This window comes from Mytilus edulis, chromosome 3 (assembly GCF_963676685.1).
Source record: "Mytilus edulis chromosome 3, xbMytEdul2.2, whole genome shotgun sequence".
NCBI classification, from domain to species: domain Eukaryota; kingdom Metazoa; phylum Mollusca; class Bivalvia; order Mytilida; family Mytilidae; genus Mytilus; species Mytilus edulis.
The window spans coordinates 74,942,392-74,957,684 of NC_092346.1; the positions used below are offsets into that span (position 1 = coordinate 74,942,392).

General features: G+C 30.4%; 2 protein-coding genes across 3 annotated transcripts in view; one reads left to right on the plus strand and one right to left on the minus strand.

Annotated features, from left to right (window-relative positions):
* LOC139517441 (alpha-2A adrenergic receptor-like) overlaps positions 1-15,293 on the plus strand; it is a 541,200-nt gene that overhangs the window by 190,766 nt on the left and 335,141 nt on the right. The window lies entirely within an intron of this gene.
* The window catches only part of LOC139517412 (lysosomal cobalamin transporter ABCD4-like), a 28,059-nt gene that overhangs the window by 12,311 nt on the left and 455 nt on the right, over positions 1-15,293 (minus strand). For both annotated transcript variants that reach the window (XM_071308403.1, XM_071308402.1), the window contains exons 2-8: positions 8,624-8,742; positions 4,140-4,267; positions 3,384-3,520; positions 2,680-2,796; positions 2,188-2,313; positions 1,271-1,416; positions 330-451 (exon numbers count right to left, since the gene is read on the minus strand). In XM_071308403.1, the coding sequence (XP_071164504.1) occupies positions 330-451; positions 1,271-1,416; positions 2,188-2,313; positions 2,680-2,796; positions 3,384-3,520; positions 4,140-4,267; positions 8,624-8,742 (895 nt within the window). The remainder of the gene's footprint in view (positions 1-329; positions 452-1,270; positions 1,417-2,187; positions 2,314-2,679; positions 2,797-3,383; positions 3,521-4,139; positions 4,268-8,623; positions 8,743-15,293) is intronic.

Consider the following 15,293-nt stretch of genomic DNA (forward strand, 5'->3'; position numbering starts at 1 on the left):
CCCATATTACAACACCTTTGAAAAGGAAAAATATTAGCCTGACTTTCCATATGATTTAAAAAAAACCACTAATAATAGATACAGCAATAGTAATAGCTCAAGCAGTTAACAAGGCTTATGATTAAAACTATTAAACATGCTGACTACTTTTGTTTTGTGTGATGATAATGTTGGTTTTTTTTTACAGGAAATTGGAAATAATGTGATGCCAAATAATAAGTCATGAAAGTACCAAAAAGCATGAAGCTATTTTTGTCAGTGAAACATTTAAGTATTTATCAAAACATTCGAACTACAAAATAATAAATTTGCAGAAACCTTCTACTTACACTACTGATCTTGGCTGACAACTCAACTGAAGACATGCTATCAAATGATCCACCAAATATTGGAATGGCCAAGAGGAGATAACTCAGTATACTTCCAAAGTAATCAGACAAGTTGATAAAAACTGAAAAAGATAACTCGGTTCAATGTAAGAAAGGAGAAAAAGACTATCTTTGGCAGATAATATGAAATAAAATGTATAAATCAAACACTAAATTAGTCAACATAGTATAATTCAATGTAGTAATATTTTATAGAATTTTTTTTTATAAAATTTGTTTGCCAAAAGCTGTATCTTTTGTTTCAGAAGGTAACAAATTAAAAAATCTAAGAGTGTCAAATCATCATTTCATATGAGATACAATTGTGAAAACTGTTTCTCTTATTACTTTTGTAGGCAAACATATCTTTTTTTAAAGATCTCCGAAACTCTTTTTGTGTGACGTCATCAGGTATGGCTCTCTTTGACAACACAATACCAAAATCTTACATATCATAATCTAATTTAGACCAATGAAGAACTGAGAACTGAGAACATGGAAACTGTAATAACTGTGTGGGTAAGTTACAACTGGCTAAGAATTAGATATAATTTTTTTTTAACTAGCAATAAATAGGTCAAATTATATCAACTTAAACAAAATTATAAGCAATCTTTTAACTACTTATTACATAACTCACTATTTATAAACTATCAGCTCAATATTAGCAGTTGAGAAAAAGTAATCTTCAATTAATCTTTAAAGGGCTTCAATTAAATCAAAAGTAAATCAACATGCAGACAATGTTTATGAAGTCTAATGACCCTTTTGGTCTGCAAGCTAAAAATACATTTACAGATATGGGGATGTTTAATATTCTCATCATTAGATATATAAATGACTTTCCTGCCAAATTCTATTTTGATTGTTTTCAAAAATTTATGATTACTATCAACACTTACAATTTAGAGGATATTCCCTGAGAACAAGTTTCTGTGACATCTTGAGTAGACTGAGTAGTTGATTATTAGTTTTATTCTTTTCTATATGTCCTGATTTATAAAATGCTGCTGATTCTGAATACATCCTGATTTGCATATGTTTAAACCTGAAATGAAGAACATATAGTTAATTAGGATTAAAACATTTGATTAAGTAAGAACATAACCATCAATAGTCCATTTGCCAATTACTGATTTGATTCTGTTATGACACACTTTTAAAACACATTACTTCCCTTTGTCAATCGTAGACTGGATCTATACTGGACAAAATTGTTTTTTGCCAATGCAAAGCATGATCAATTGGAAGTGATGTATCAGCAGTTTAACTAATTTTTCAGGAAAAATAATCTCTGATGTCAAAAGTATTTAGCTTAATTAATGTAATTGAAAGATTTGAAATCATTAAAGATTACTTAAATTACACACAGGTAAATTTGGTCTTTTTGCTAGCTTTCCATTGTAAATAAAAATTAATATCCCTTTTAAGGGGGACAACTAAAAAAGGGATCACAGGGACAATTATGGGAATTTACAAATAGACTATTCCATATATAATTTAAAGAAGCGGACAACAAATGCAAAGATAAAGACAATCAAATTAATTGCAACATTTAAGAACTAGCAATATTACTTAAACATATCATAAATTTTCTGCTTTTTATTTATGAAATAGAGAATTAAGAAAGAAAAAAATGAGTTATTGGAATATATCCTGTGATTTCTATCATTTGAGCAAAAAGACCAGAAATAACATCTCTAAGCACATTTTTATTATTACAATTTTTTTAGAGAATGTGTCATAAATTAATTTATCAAAAAAGTGGCAGACTCTTTTTTGCATATCAGAAGCATAAAATGATAAGTTATAACTTTACCTGAAATTTCCTTCCTTCTCTTTCTTTTTGAAGACAAGATTAACAACTGGAGACATGAGTATTTTATTAATTATAGTGGCTACGATGAAGAAAGAAATTACTCCTACTGGTCCTAAATAAGTTGCACTGAAAAAGGAAAAAAGGAAAACTAAATAATAATGCTATTTACGACATGTTTTGTTTGAATTGTTTTACATTTGTCATTTCAGGGCCTTTTATAACTGACTATGCGGTAAAATACAGATTGCTGTTTCTTACTTTTAAAATTGTTTGACATTTAAATCTCATCCTAGACATTTTTCTGCCTTACTATTATGGTATTGGTTTTGCTCACTGTTGAAAGCTCCGGTCATGCTTCAGTGATTCCCTATATAATCCACCAAATCTCCCACACAACATGTACATACACGATATATACAATTGTTTCTCTTTTCATCAATGATGACGTATGATGTATATCAATTTAACCAGAAAAATTATGTATACAATTACCTTTGAACAGTTTTATATAGATAATATCCTATAGTAAATGGTGCTATAATCAATGGAGCAAATACTGTACTTAAGTAATAACAAAATCTCTCTACATCTTGGGTGATTCGTTGATCTCTGTAAAAATTATAAATATAGATTTTTCAATTTCATCTTGCATGTCTTGACACTAAATGCAACAAAATATTTCCTTCATCACAAAAAAAGTCTGCTTTTTACACTTATCTTTCAATAGTCAAAAAAGCAATACCCTGTGTTTAAGCCACTTTTAAAAGTAATTATGAAATTACTTTTGTTTCACAATACAATTACTAGTCTGTATAATTATCTTCTGGGCAGAACCAGTAACATTTCTCTAGTATTTTAATGCAGTCATAAGCAAATCAATTAATGCTATTTATTTCATTTCTAAATTCATTCATATCATTGTGAACCCAATGATATTTTTCCACAGATTCACCTGATAGTTATCTGTCCATTTAAACTTTTGGTAGTTCTTTTGTCCCATTGAACACATACAATAGCTATTGTTCTCTGTGTAGTTTATTCACTGGGACCTTTAAATTTCTTCAAAGAGAAATCTATCCCTCATTGATTAATTTATCTGAGTAAATAGTGCCAAAAGTTTAAATGGACAGTTAACTGTGGAAAAGTATGATTAGGTTCGCAATAATATGCTTTAAAATTTCCAACTGTATACTCACGGATTGTCTACTTTTCCAAAACAATTGATATTATAATATACTGCATCTTTAAAATACAACCTATGCAGAGAATATGTTATATTGGCTCTCCATATAATTTCTAATAATGATGTAATATATGATACAGTACTTTTTATCTGAAATAAGATAAAAGTCAAATATTTTTTTGGATAAATTATTATACAAGGCTGCTGATCTAATGTTTAAAACAAAATGAAATAAATGATAAATTGCTAACCCTTGTTTATCTGAAGAAAAAGATAATTACAATAAATTCATTTATAATTGCTCTACATTGACTGCTAAATGCTGCATGTGTCGCAGCAGCAAATACCTATTGTTACACCTAAATTTTGTCTTGGATTGGTTTAGAATTTATATCATTTTGACCATTAGCAGGCATCCCTCCACATAAACACTTCACCTGCTAACTTTCCAATTCTCCTCATCATCAGGGATTTTTAGAGCGATGACCAAATGATCCTTTTATATTATGATAAATGTTTTTAAACTACTTCTATAATGTTTGAATAAGTATGTAAGTGCTTAAATACCCTTTTAACTCAATGCCTGTTTTTAGTAGTTTAGTTTATATTAAAGGAATTTAAAAAAAATCAGGTCAACACCTCTCATGAGTGTAATCCTATAAACATATTTGAATACATATTGTTTTAAATAATAAATGTGCATTGTGTAAAACGAAATTAAATTGTGATGCAGCTTATATATATCAAAATATTCTTAGAAATTACTTACAAATGATATAGACAAAATGAGTATAGCTGCCAAAATTGTCACTTCTTTAAAATCATTACTATCTTTTGTTCCAAATACTTTGTAATACTTGGATGGAATATATCCTATATTGAATACCACAACTTCTTCTAAAAAAAAGCCATAAAAATCAGTACACAGTTTTATATGTACCTGTAATTCAAAATGATGTCATGAATTGTAACAAAAGACTAAACAGTAGGCATATGTAGAACATACATGATGTTAGAAACAGAAAAAAGAAACAAAAAACAAAGCTATGTATTTGATGTAACAAGCCTAAATTTTTTATTTTTTTTTAGAAATATGTCCTCACACCAAACTTAAAAAAGAATCTTCTTACACAAAGAAATGTAGAATTAAAGGCATTAGTGATGCATATTGCATGTGAAAACCACCTATGAATAACCATTTTTCTAATCAAAGTGCTTGTAAGCACAGAAGGGTAAAGATTGCATTAATTTATCAGTTGGAAGTAATTAAATATTACAGAAGTATGAAGTTGTATATTTTCAGCTAAAGTTAAAGTTGTCTTACTTAAGAGTCCAAGACTAAAGTTAAAGTTGTTGTCTTACTTAAGAGTCCAAGACTAAAGTTAAAGTTGTCTTACTTAAAATTCCAAGACTAAAGTTAAAGTTGTCTTACTTAAAATTCCAAGACTAAAGTTAAAGTTGTCTTACTTAAGAGTCCAAGACTAAAGTTAAAGTTGTTGTCTTACTTAAGAGTCCAAGACTAAAGTTAAAGTTGTCTTACTTAAGAGTCCAAGACTAAATTTAAAGTTGTCTTACTTAAGAGTCCAAGACTAAAGTTAAAGTTGTCTTACTTAAGAGTCCAAGACTAAAGTTAAAGTTGTCTTACTTAAAATTCCAAGACTAAAGTTAAAGTTGTCTTACTTAAGAGTCCAAGACTAAAGTTAAAGTTGTCTTACTTAAGAGTCCGAGACTAAAGTTAAAGTTGTCTTACTTAAGAGTCCGAGACTAAAGTTAAAGTTGTCTTACTTAAGAGTCCGAGACTAAAGTTAAAGTTGTCTTACTTAAGAGTCCGAGACTAAAGTTAAAGTTGTCTTACTTAAGAGTCCGAGACTAAAGTTAAAGTTGTCTTACTTAAGAGTCCGAGACTAAAGTTAAAGTTGTCTTACTTAAGAGTCCGAGACTAAAGTTAAAGTTGTCTTACTTAAAATTCCAAGACTAAAGTTAAAGTTGTCTTACTTAAAATTCCAAGACTAAAGTTAAAGTTGTCTTACTTAAGAGTCCAAGACTAAAGTTAAAGTTGTCTTACTTAAGAGTCCAAGACTAAAGTTAAAGTTGTCTTACTTAAAATTCCAAGACTAAAGTTAAAGTTGTCTTACTTAAGAGTCCAAGACTAAAGTTAAAGTTGTCTTACTTAAGAGTCCAAGACTAAAGTTAAAGTTGTCTTACTTAAGAGTCCAAGACTAAAGTTAAAGTTGTCTTACTTAAGAGTCCAAGACTAAAGTTAAAGTTGTCTTACTTAAGAGTCCAAGACTAAAGTTAAAGTTGTCTTACTTAAGAGTCCAAGACTAAAGTTAAAGTTGTCTTACTTAAAATTCCAAGACTAAAGTTAAAGTTGTCTTACTTAAGAGTCCAAGACTAAAGTTAAAGTTGTCTTACTTAAAATTCCAAGACTAAAGTTAAAGTTGTCTTACTTAAAATTCCAAGACTAAAGTTAAAGTTGTCTTACTTAAAATTCCAAGACTAAAGTTAAAGTTGTCTTACTTAAGAGTCCAAGACTAAAGTTAAAGTTGTCTTACTTAAAATTCCAAGACTAAAGTTAAAGTTGTAAAGTTGTCTTACTTAAAATTCCAAGACTAAAGTTAAAGTTGTCTTACTTAAGAGTCCAAGACTAAAGTTAAAGTTGTCTTACTTAAGAGTCCAAGACTAAAGTTAAAGTTGTCTTACTTAAAAGTCCAAGACTAAAGTTTAAGTTGTCTTACTTAAGAGTCCAAGACTAAAGTTTAAGTTGTCTTACTTAAGAGTCCAAGACTAAAGTTAAAGTTGTCTTACTTAAAAGTCCAAGACTAAAGTTAAAGTTGTCTTACTTAAAATTCCAAGACTAAAGTTAAAGTTGTCTTACTTAAAATTCCAAGACTAAAGTTAAAGTTGTCTTACTTTAGAGTCCAAGACTAAAGTTAAAGTTGTCTTACTTAAGAGTCCAAGACTAAAGTTAAAGTTGTCTTACTTAAGAGTCCAAGACTAAAGTTAAAGTTGTCTTACTTAAGAGTCCAAGACTAAAGTTAAAGTTGTCTTACTTAAAATTCCAAGACTAAAAAAATTCCAAGACTAAAGTTAAAGTTGTCTTACTTAAGAGTCCAAGACTAAAGTTAAAGTTGTCTTACTTAAGAGTCCAAGACTACTAAAGTTAAAGTTGTCTTACTTAAGAGTCCAAGACTAAAGTTAAAGTTGTCTTACTTAAGAGTCCAAGACTAAAGTTAAAGTTGTCTTACTTAAGATTCCAAGATAAAGTTGTCTTACTTAAGAGTCCAAGACTAAAGTTAAAGTTGTCTTACTTAAGAGTCCGAGACTAAAGTTAAAGTTGTCTTACTTAAGAGTCCGAGACTAAAGTTAAAGTTGTCTTACTTAAAAGTCCGAGACTAAAGTTAAAGTTGTCTTACTTAAAATTCCAAGACTAAAGTTAAAGTTGTCTTACTTAAAATTCCAAGACTAAAGTTAAAGTTGTCTTACTTAAGAGTCCAAGACTAAAGTTAAAGTTGTCTTACTTAAGAGTCCAAGACTAAAGTTAAAGTTGTCTTACTTAAAATTCCAAGACTAAAGTTAAAGTTGTCTTACTTAAGAGTCCAAGACTAAAGTTAAAGTTGTCTTACTTAAGAGTCCAAGACTAAAGTTAAAGTTGTCTTACTTAAAATTCCAAGACTAAAGTTAAAGTTGTCTTACTTGAGAGTCCAAGACTAAAGTTAAAGTTGTCTTACTTAAGAGTCCAAGACTAAAGTTAAAGTTGTCTTACTTAAAATTCCAAGACTAAAGTTAAAGTTGTCTTACTTAAGAGTCCAAGACTAAAGTTAAAGTTGTCTTACTTAAAATTCCAAGACTAAAGTTAAAGTTGTCTTACTTAAAATTCCAAGACTAAAGTTAAAGTTGTCTTACTTAAAATTCCAAGACTAAAGTTAAAGTTGTCTTACTTAAGAGTCCAAGACTAAAGTTAAAGTTGTCTTACTTTTACTTAAGAGTCCAAGACTAAAGTTAAAGTTGTCTTACTTAAGAGTCCAAGACTAAAGTTAAAGGTGTCTTACTTAAAATTCCAAGACTAAAGTTAAAGTTGTCTTACTTAAGAGTCCAAGACTAAAGTTAAAGTTGTCTTACTTAAGAGTCCAAGACTAAAGTTAAAGTTGTCTTACTTAAAATTCCAAGACTAAAGTTAAAGTTGTCTTACTTAAGAGTCCAAGACTAAAGTTAAAGTTGTCTTACTTAAGAGTCCAAGACTAAAGTTAAAGTTGTCTTACTTAAGAGTCCAAGACTAAAGTTAAAGTTGTCTTACTTAAGAGTCCAAGACTAAAGTTAAAGTTGTCTTACTTAAAATTCCAAGACTAAAGTTGAAGTTGTCTTACTTAAGAGTCCAAGACTAAAGTTAAAGTTGTCTTACTTAAAATTCCAAGACTAAAGTTAAAGTTGTCTTACTTAAAATTCCAAGACTAAAGTTAAAGTTGTCTTACTTGAGAGTCCAAGACTAAAGTTAAAGTTGTCTTACTTAAAATTCCAAGACTAAAGTTAAAGTTGTTAAGAGTCCAAGACTAAAGTTAAAGTTGTCTTACTTAAAATTCCAAGACTAAAGTTAAAGTTGTCTTACTTAAAATTCCAAGACTAAAGTTAAAGTTGTCTTACTTAAGATTCCAAGACTAAAGTTAAAGTTGTCTTACTTAAGAGTCCAAGACTAAAGTTAAAGTTGTCTTACTTAAGAGTCCAAGACTAAAGTTAAAGTTGTTAAGAGTCCAAGACTAAAGTTAAAGTTGTCTTACTTAAGAGTCCAAGACTAAAGTTAAAGTTGTCTTACTTAAGAGTCCAAGACTAAAGTTAAAGTTGTTAAGAGTCCAAGACTAAAGTTAAAGTTGTCTTACTTAAAATTCCAAGACTAAAGTTAAAGTTGTCTTACTTAAGAGTCCAAGACTAAAGTTAAAGTTGTCTTACTTAAAATTCCAAGACTAAAGTTAAAGTTGTCTTACTTAAAATTCCAAGACTAAAGTTAAAGTTGTCTTACTTAAGAGTCCAAGACTAAAGTTAAAGTTGTTAAGAGTCCAAGACTAAAGTTAAAGTTGTCTTACTTAAGAGTCCAAGACTAAAGTTAAAGTTGTCTTACTTAAGAGTCCAAGACTAAAGTTAAAGTTGTCTTACTTAAGAGTCCAAGACTAAAGTTAAAGTTGTCTTACTTAAAATTCCAAGACTAAAGTTAAAGTTGTCTTACTTAAGAGTCCAAGACTAAAGTTTAAGTTGTCTTACTTAAGAGTCCAAGACAAAGTAGCAAAATACAAAGTAGAACATTCCCACTGGTCCATTTGGGAAACACAACTGTTGCTAACTTCAAAAATCTTTTGAAGAACACCAAGTCAAATTCTAACCTACAATATAAAAACAAGATGTTAATGAGGAATTTATTCACGATTGATTATAACTCAGGTTTATAGATGTTGATTTGTGACAGTGTATAAAATGTCACTCAAGTTACAAGTAAATTAATATGAATTCTCTAGAAACTTGTGCCATGTTAAGTAATCAGCATCATCTTTATTTAGTATGTGTTTGCCATATTTATTATTTTAATGAAAGTCATCTTTAAATATGTTGCCAAGGTCTTAAATCAAGGTTATATTAAACATTTATAAATTGTATTCATTCAGATTTTGATGGAACATTCAGATTAACATCTTATGACATATTTTCCTGTAAAGCATAGGACTTTTAATATGCCCTTGAAAAATAACAATTTATTCTGAAATATACCATATATCACTTATATTTTCAAGGTGCATTACTCCCTAAAATTAGTTAACTTGTCCTGATTTTCAAATTCTGATCCGCATGACGGTATTGTTAAGGAAATTATTTTCATTAATTCCAATAAGAAATGTAAGAAGGTTAGTGTAGTATTTACATTGTTGATATTTCTCAGTTCAATATAAAAAAGAAGATGTGGTATGATTGCCAATGAGACAACTGTCCACAAAAGACCAAAATGACACAGAAATTAACAACTATAGGTCAACGTACGGCCTTCAACAATGAGTAAAGCCCATACCACAAGTCAGCTATATAAGGCCCCGAAATGACAATGTAAAACAATTCAAATGAAAAAACTAACGGCCTTATTTATATAAAAAAATTAACAAAAAACAAATATGTAACACATAAACAAGCGACAACCACTGAATTACAGGCTCCTGACTTGGGACAGGCACATATGTAAATGCTCTTTTGTTCCGACATTGGAAAGTTCCGGGCGGAAAGAACTAATTAGCTGAAAAGTTCCATAGGAACTTATTAACTAGTTACTTTGTTATTCCTCTGGTTTAAAAGGTCCACCAGAACAAAGTGACTAGTTGAAAAGTTCCAACGGAACATATCAACTAGTAAGAAAGTTCCTTTTTGCCAAATTAGTCAAAACCGTAACTAACAAAGTAGCCCAAAAGTTCCAATGGAACTTATGAACCAGTAACAAAGTTCCATTTGGAGAATTAATTCAAAGTAAAAGCGCAACATATTATATTTGAACCTTTCAAAGGGGAACTAAGATACTGATTACAAAAGTCAAAAGGAACTTATCAACTAACCACAAAGTTCCTCTTTGGCAAATTAGTCAAAACCAGAACTAGCAAACTAGCCTAAAAGTTCCAACAAAACTTATCAACCAGTCACAAAGTTCCATTTGGAAAATTGATGCAAAGTAAAATAACGGAATAAGTTATAATTTATTGTTATACATTAATCTGAAATTGATATTTTCAAAAGTACCCACATGAGGAGGGGGTATTCTTCCCTCTCTTGAGGGTACTATGAATACTAAATTTGCATGATAATGCAACTTATTGCGTTTTATGTGAGCTATGAAATACAACTTAAATTTTGCTAACTAGTTGTTCTGTCAACCAGAACTATTCAACTAGCTACATTGTTCCTGGACTTTTCAACTAGCTACTTTTTTCCAGATTTTTTCGACTGCACTCGCAATAAAACAACTAGTTGGAAAGTTTCATCGAACCAAATAACTAGTTGAAAAGTTCTGCCGGAACAAAGTAATTGACGGAACATAGTGGCTGTTACACATACATACATAATGTGGCAGGGTTAAATATGTTAGCAGGATCCCCCTCCTCCTAACCTAGGACAGTGATATAACAGTACAACATAAGAATGAACTATAAAAATCAGTTGAAAAAGGCTTAACTCATCAGATGGACAAAAATACAAGTGGACATTGCTGGGTAGTTCAAGTTTGTTAACATTATAAAAAACAAGATGTGGTATGATTGCCAATGAGATAACTGTCCACAAGAGACCAAAATGACACAGACATTAACAACTATAGGTCAATGTCTGGCCTTCAACAATGAGCAGAGCCCATACCGCATAGTCAGTTATAAAAGGCCCCGATATGACAATGTAAAACAATTCAAACGAGAAAACTAACAGCCTTATTTATGTACAAAACATGAACGAAAAACAAATATGTAACACTAAACAAACGACAACCACTGAATTACAGGCTCCTGACTTGGGACAGGCACATACATAATTTATGTGGCAGGGCTAAACATGTTAGCGGGATCCCAACCCTCCCCCTAACCTGGGACAGTGGTATAACAGAACAACATAAGAACGAACTATAAAAATCAGTCGAAAAAGGCTTAACTCATCAGATGGACAAAAATACAATTGGACGTGGCCGGGTACTTGTACATCCCGACAACAAAAAGACACTAGGAACAGATCTGAGAGTACTCGCAGTTATCTGACAGCTAGTTCAAAGCCACTAACCATGCTAACAACTAATAAAAAAAATCATGCATCTAAGACTAAACTATCAATCCGTACACATCCAACATCCAATGGATTTAGTGTAAAGACGTCATAAACAGTCGGAGAAAAAAATGACATTGTGCAATGCCAAGTTACAGGTATCGACAGATTGTAGATCCATGAATGTGTATATAACATACTAGTAATATTTTGTTTGCTTCTAATTTACTGATAACAAAATCAATATTTATACCAATAAAAACAATATTCAATGATCTTATTAAGGGCATATCCAATAGTTTCAGGGGAGGTAATAACAAACGTAAACGTCGTCTATTGTTTCCCGTAATTTAACGTTGTTTCAACAATGTCAAAATGAAATCACCATTGGAATTGCTGGAAAGGGAGGGTTCTTTCATCAAAGGAAAGGGCATGGCGGAAATTGGCAAAAAACTCATACAGAATATTAACAGAAATAGAACTCAAATCTTACAGATATTTTTGTCCTCTTGGTCTATCATAAAAGAACTGCATTGAATTATTTTGATCATTATAGACCATACTCACTTAAGTTTCCGTTTTATTGAAATTATCTTCAATACAGGCAGTAGGGAACAACGAGAACAAATGCGTAATGATTCATTATTGCATAAGAATGCAAATTGTAATTAATTCTTTAACAAACTTTTCAGAGATTTTGTCATTCAGAATAGAAAACTCAAAGTTTGGTTTTACTTGAGAAAGATGAAAAAAGGGTTTCTTGAGAAAAATAAAATAAGGCGTAAACTAACATTTATCATGCATATAGCTTTGCGTTGAAGTGCTATTATTGTACAATAGCTCTTTAAATGAATTGAATACGACCTTTAACTGGTAAACAATGTAAAACAAAAGATGACACAGAAAAAAAAATGAAATAGGAAACCACTGTCATATATACACTGACATACAAGTAGAAAATATCTGACGATTTTGGTGTATACTTATGTATGAGGACACAAATATAATTTAGCAAAAAAAAAACGGTGTAGGGTTAATGTAGGTCTTGACTTATTAGACACGCCCTCATAAAATCAGCGGGTTCATAATAGAATAGGAAAAAAAACAGCTATCGAAATACTATATTTCAAAATTGGGAAGCTTACCTCAAGATTTTAATCTTATTCAACTTTATTCTAGTACAGCATACGTTTTACCGCTAGCAAACTCTTTATCTTAATAATGTATCAATGATTTACTTCAGATCCACTTTTGCCTCCTCGTAAATATGCGTGATATATTTGCCACTGAAGCACGGGAGCAATCAATTTATTAGTTTCATATAGTGATGCATAATCATTAGGTCTCAACTGATAATTGTCTCAAACAGTTTTTCAGTTTTGGTATTTTATATTTATTTTTATTTTATTTTTAAACGAAAATTTTAGACTTTCTTCTTTCCGCATTTTTTTCTTTGAATTCATCTGTTTGAATAATCAATAATAATATAGTAGTCTATATCAGTGGTTACATTGTATGCAGCCAAACTAGGTGGAAGGCAGTACAACAGAAAACAATCTCCATTGCATGTGTACATATGCAATAACTCATATATTGAAGCGTAAAACAACGGCCCTTTCGTTTATTCTCAATGTATTGTCTTACTGATCTCTTTTGTTAAATAAATTTGTTTTTTTTCCATCTACAACTGCAAAAGGCGATACAGATGTGTTAAAATCAGCAATGTGACTTATTTGAAGATTCATGTGACCTTTGTTGTTGTTTAGAGATTTTATTCGATGTTCGTATATCCCTTCAACCATTTATTTAGATGGTTTTTTAACGTATAGATAGCGCAAAACTCTCACTGCACTATGCATCGGATATACAACATTTTTATTTCGACTAAACAAGGCTGCAAATTTATACATCTGAGCAGCTAAACGGCCACACCCAATTTTAGCAAAGATATACTGTCAGACGAGAGAAGTCCAGAGATGTGAATATTTCCATACCCAAATCAATCCTTTTGTTTTGAAAAAGATTTAAAAGGTATACATTAATACGACAGCAAACCAACGATCATATAATTCAAAACACTTAGAGTCAACATACAGATTTTTGTTATAGCTAAAAGCCTATAAAGAATAAAAAGCCCGAAATTGCAAAATGAAAAAAATAATACAGAGTCAGTGAGTTTTTAGACAAGTGTTTGGTTGCAAAATTTCACATGCTCTTTGTTAATTTGGATATATGTGAAATTAAAGACGGTGTAATTTCTACATAAGAAAATTCCTGTACCAAGTTAGGAATATGACAGTTGTTATCAATTCGTTTGATGTGTTTGAACTTTTGATTTTGCCTTTTGATTTTGGACTTTCCTTTTTGAATTTTCCTCGGAGTTCAGTGTTTTTGTGTTTCTACTTTTTATAAATCAGTATAAGCAAAACACTTCATTGTAAAGTAACTGTAAAATAAATAATGATTATGGCTGACAGACGTCAAATGGCATACTTAATGAATATTCAGAACAAAAACATCAAATGGAAATATAATATAAAAAATTAACCCTGCTTTGTACTATAGACCGAGACACAGAAACGGATTTCGAACGTGTAATACTTTTATTTTAAAAGAGGGATGAAAGATACCAGAGGGACAGCTATTTTAATAGTTTGTAATTCCACGGTTTGTATGTTTCACACCCGGGTTTCAAAATTTTGACGAACACAATAATAAAACTAACTGAATTGTTTTCTCGTCCAGATACTGGTTCATTTATAAATAAGAAGATGCGATATGAGTGCTATCGAGACAACTACCCAACAAAGTCACACCGTCGCACTGCCTTTGAAAAATTGGTGGGGAAATATAACGTTATTTTCGGAAACGTCTTTTAAATTTTTGGCGCAATTTGTGAGGCTCATGGAAGGAATAGAGTAAACAATATTATATTTCTCAATTTTTCTCAAAAACGAGTAAGGTGACAAATATTTTTCAAAACGTTATGATGTTCCATTTTTTTCAAAGAATAACATATCTTACTTCGGCCAAATCGACACCGTTAGAAATATTTAAAAAAAATCAAAAATGTGCATTTCAAATGTTCATTTCTTGCCGTTGTTTGGGTCCACCTTAACGTTTTTGGCTTTATTTGAGTAAGAATTAATGCTTTAAATGGTAAAGTTAGATTTTTCTTACCATCTTCAATTATTTTGCTTCAATTTGAGCCCAATTATTTAAGTATATATTGATAAAAAAATCATATTTAATTTTCTTAAATAAAAAACTTTTTTACTCCAAAATTGTAAAAATGTTCAATTTTCAGCAGCATTTTTTGCAAAAACAAAATCGACAACATATATTTTTTTTGGCAAAATTTGATTCTCTGTCAACTGAAGAATAAAATATCTTAAAGGGAAAAAATTCTCACCGTCAGAAATAAACTGTTGGATATGCCCTTAAAGTGTTGAATTGGTAACCTTTTAAAATAAGTTTATTAAAAGGAGAGATAAGTTGACAAGGATCATCTATAAATTTCTGGGCACTGTTAACAACATTTCCGTAAAAATGAGGATGTGCTATCCTGTTTAAAATAAGTTTTCTACAGGTACAACCAAACTTCAAAACCAAATCTTTAATTATATTTATGGAAAAATTTAGTAAAGGTTTTAAGTAATTTATGGTAACGATATCCCTGGTTTAATAATTTACCAGTAATACATAGATTGCGTCACAACAGACACGGGCATAGCAAACGAGCTATGAAATATAAACACTGTAAGATGGTGCCAAAGGCAGATCACTATCTAAAAATGGAAAATTTACAATAGGGAACTAAATATCGTCCCTTTTGTCGTAAATTTTAGTGTGGAGTTTCCCGTTCAAAACTGAAATATCTAAATCAAGGAAAGGACAGTTATTGCCGTTTAAATTTGATTTATTTAAAGTAAGTTCCTTAATCAGTTGTCAGTACATGTACTTAAAACTGTATGCATCATTTGATGCAGTAACATGAAATATGACTTTATCTACGTTGGACGTCAGAGTAATCTCGGACTAATAATAGAGGTGAGCCGAGTCTTCCACAAGACCACCAAGGAAGTCCATTAGCACTGGGGTCTGACAACTGCTAGTATGGTAGTCCTTAGAAAAGATTATTAGTATTATCATTTTT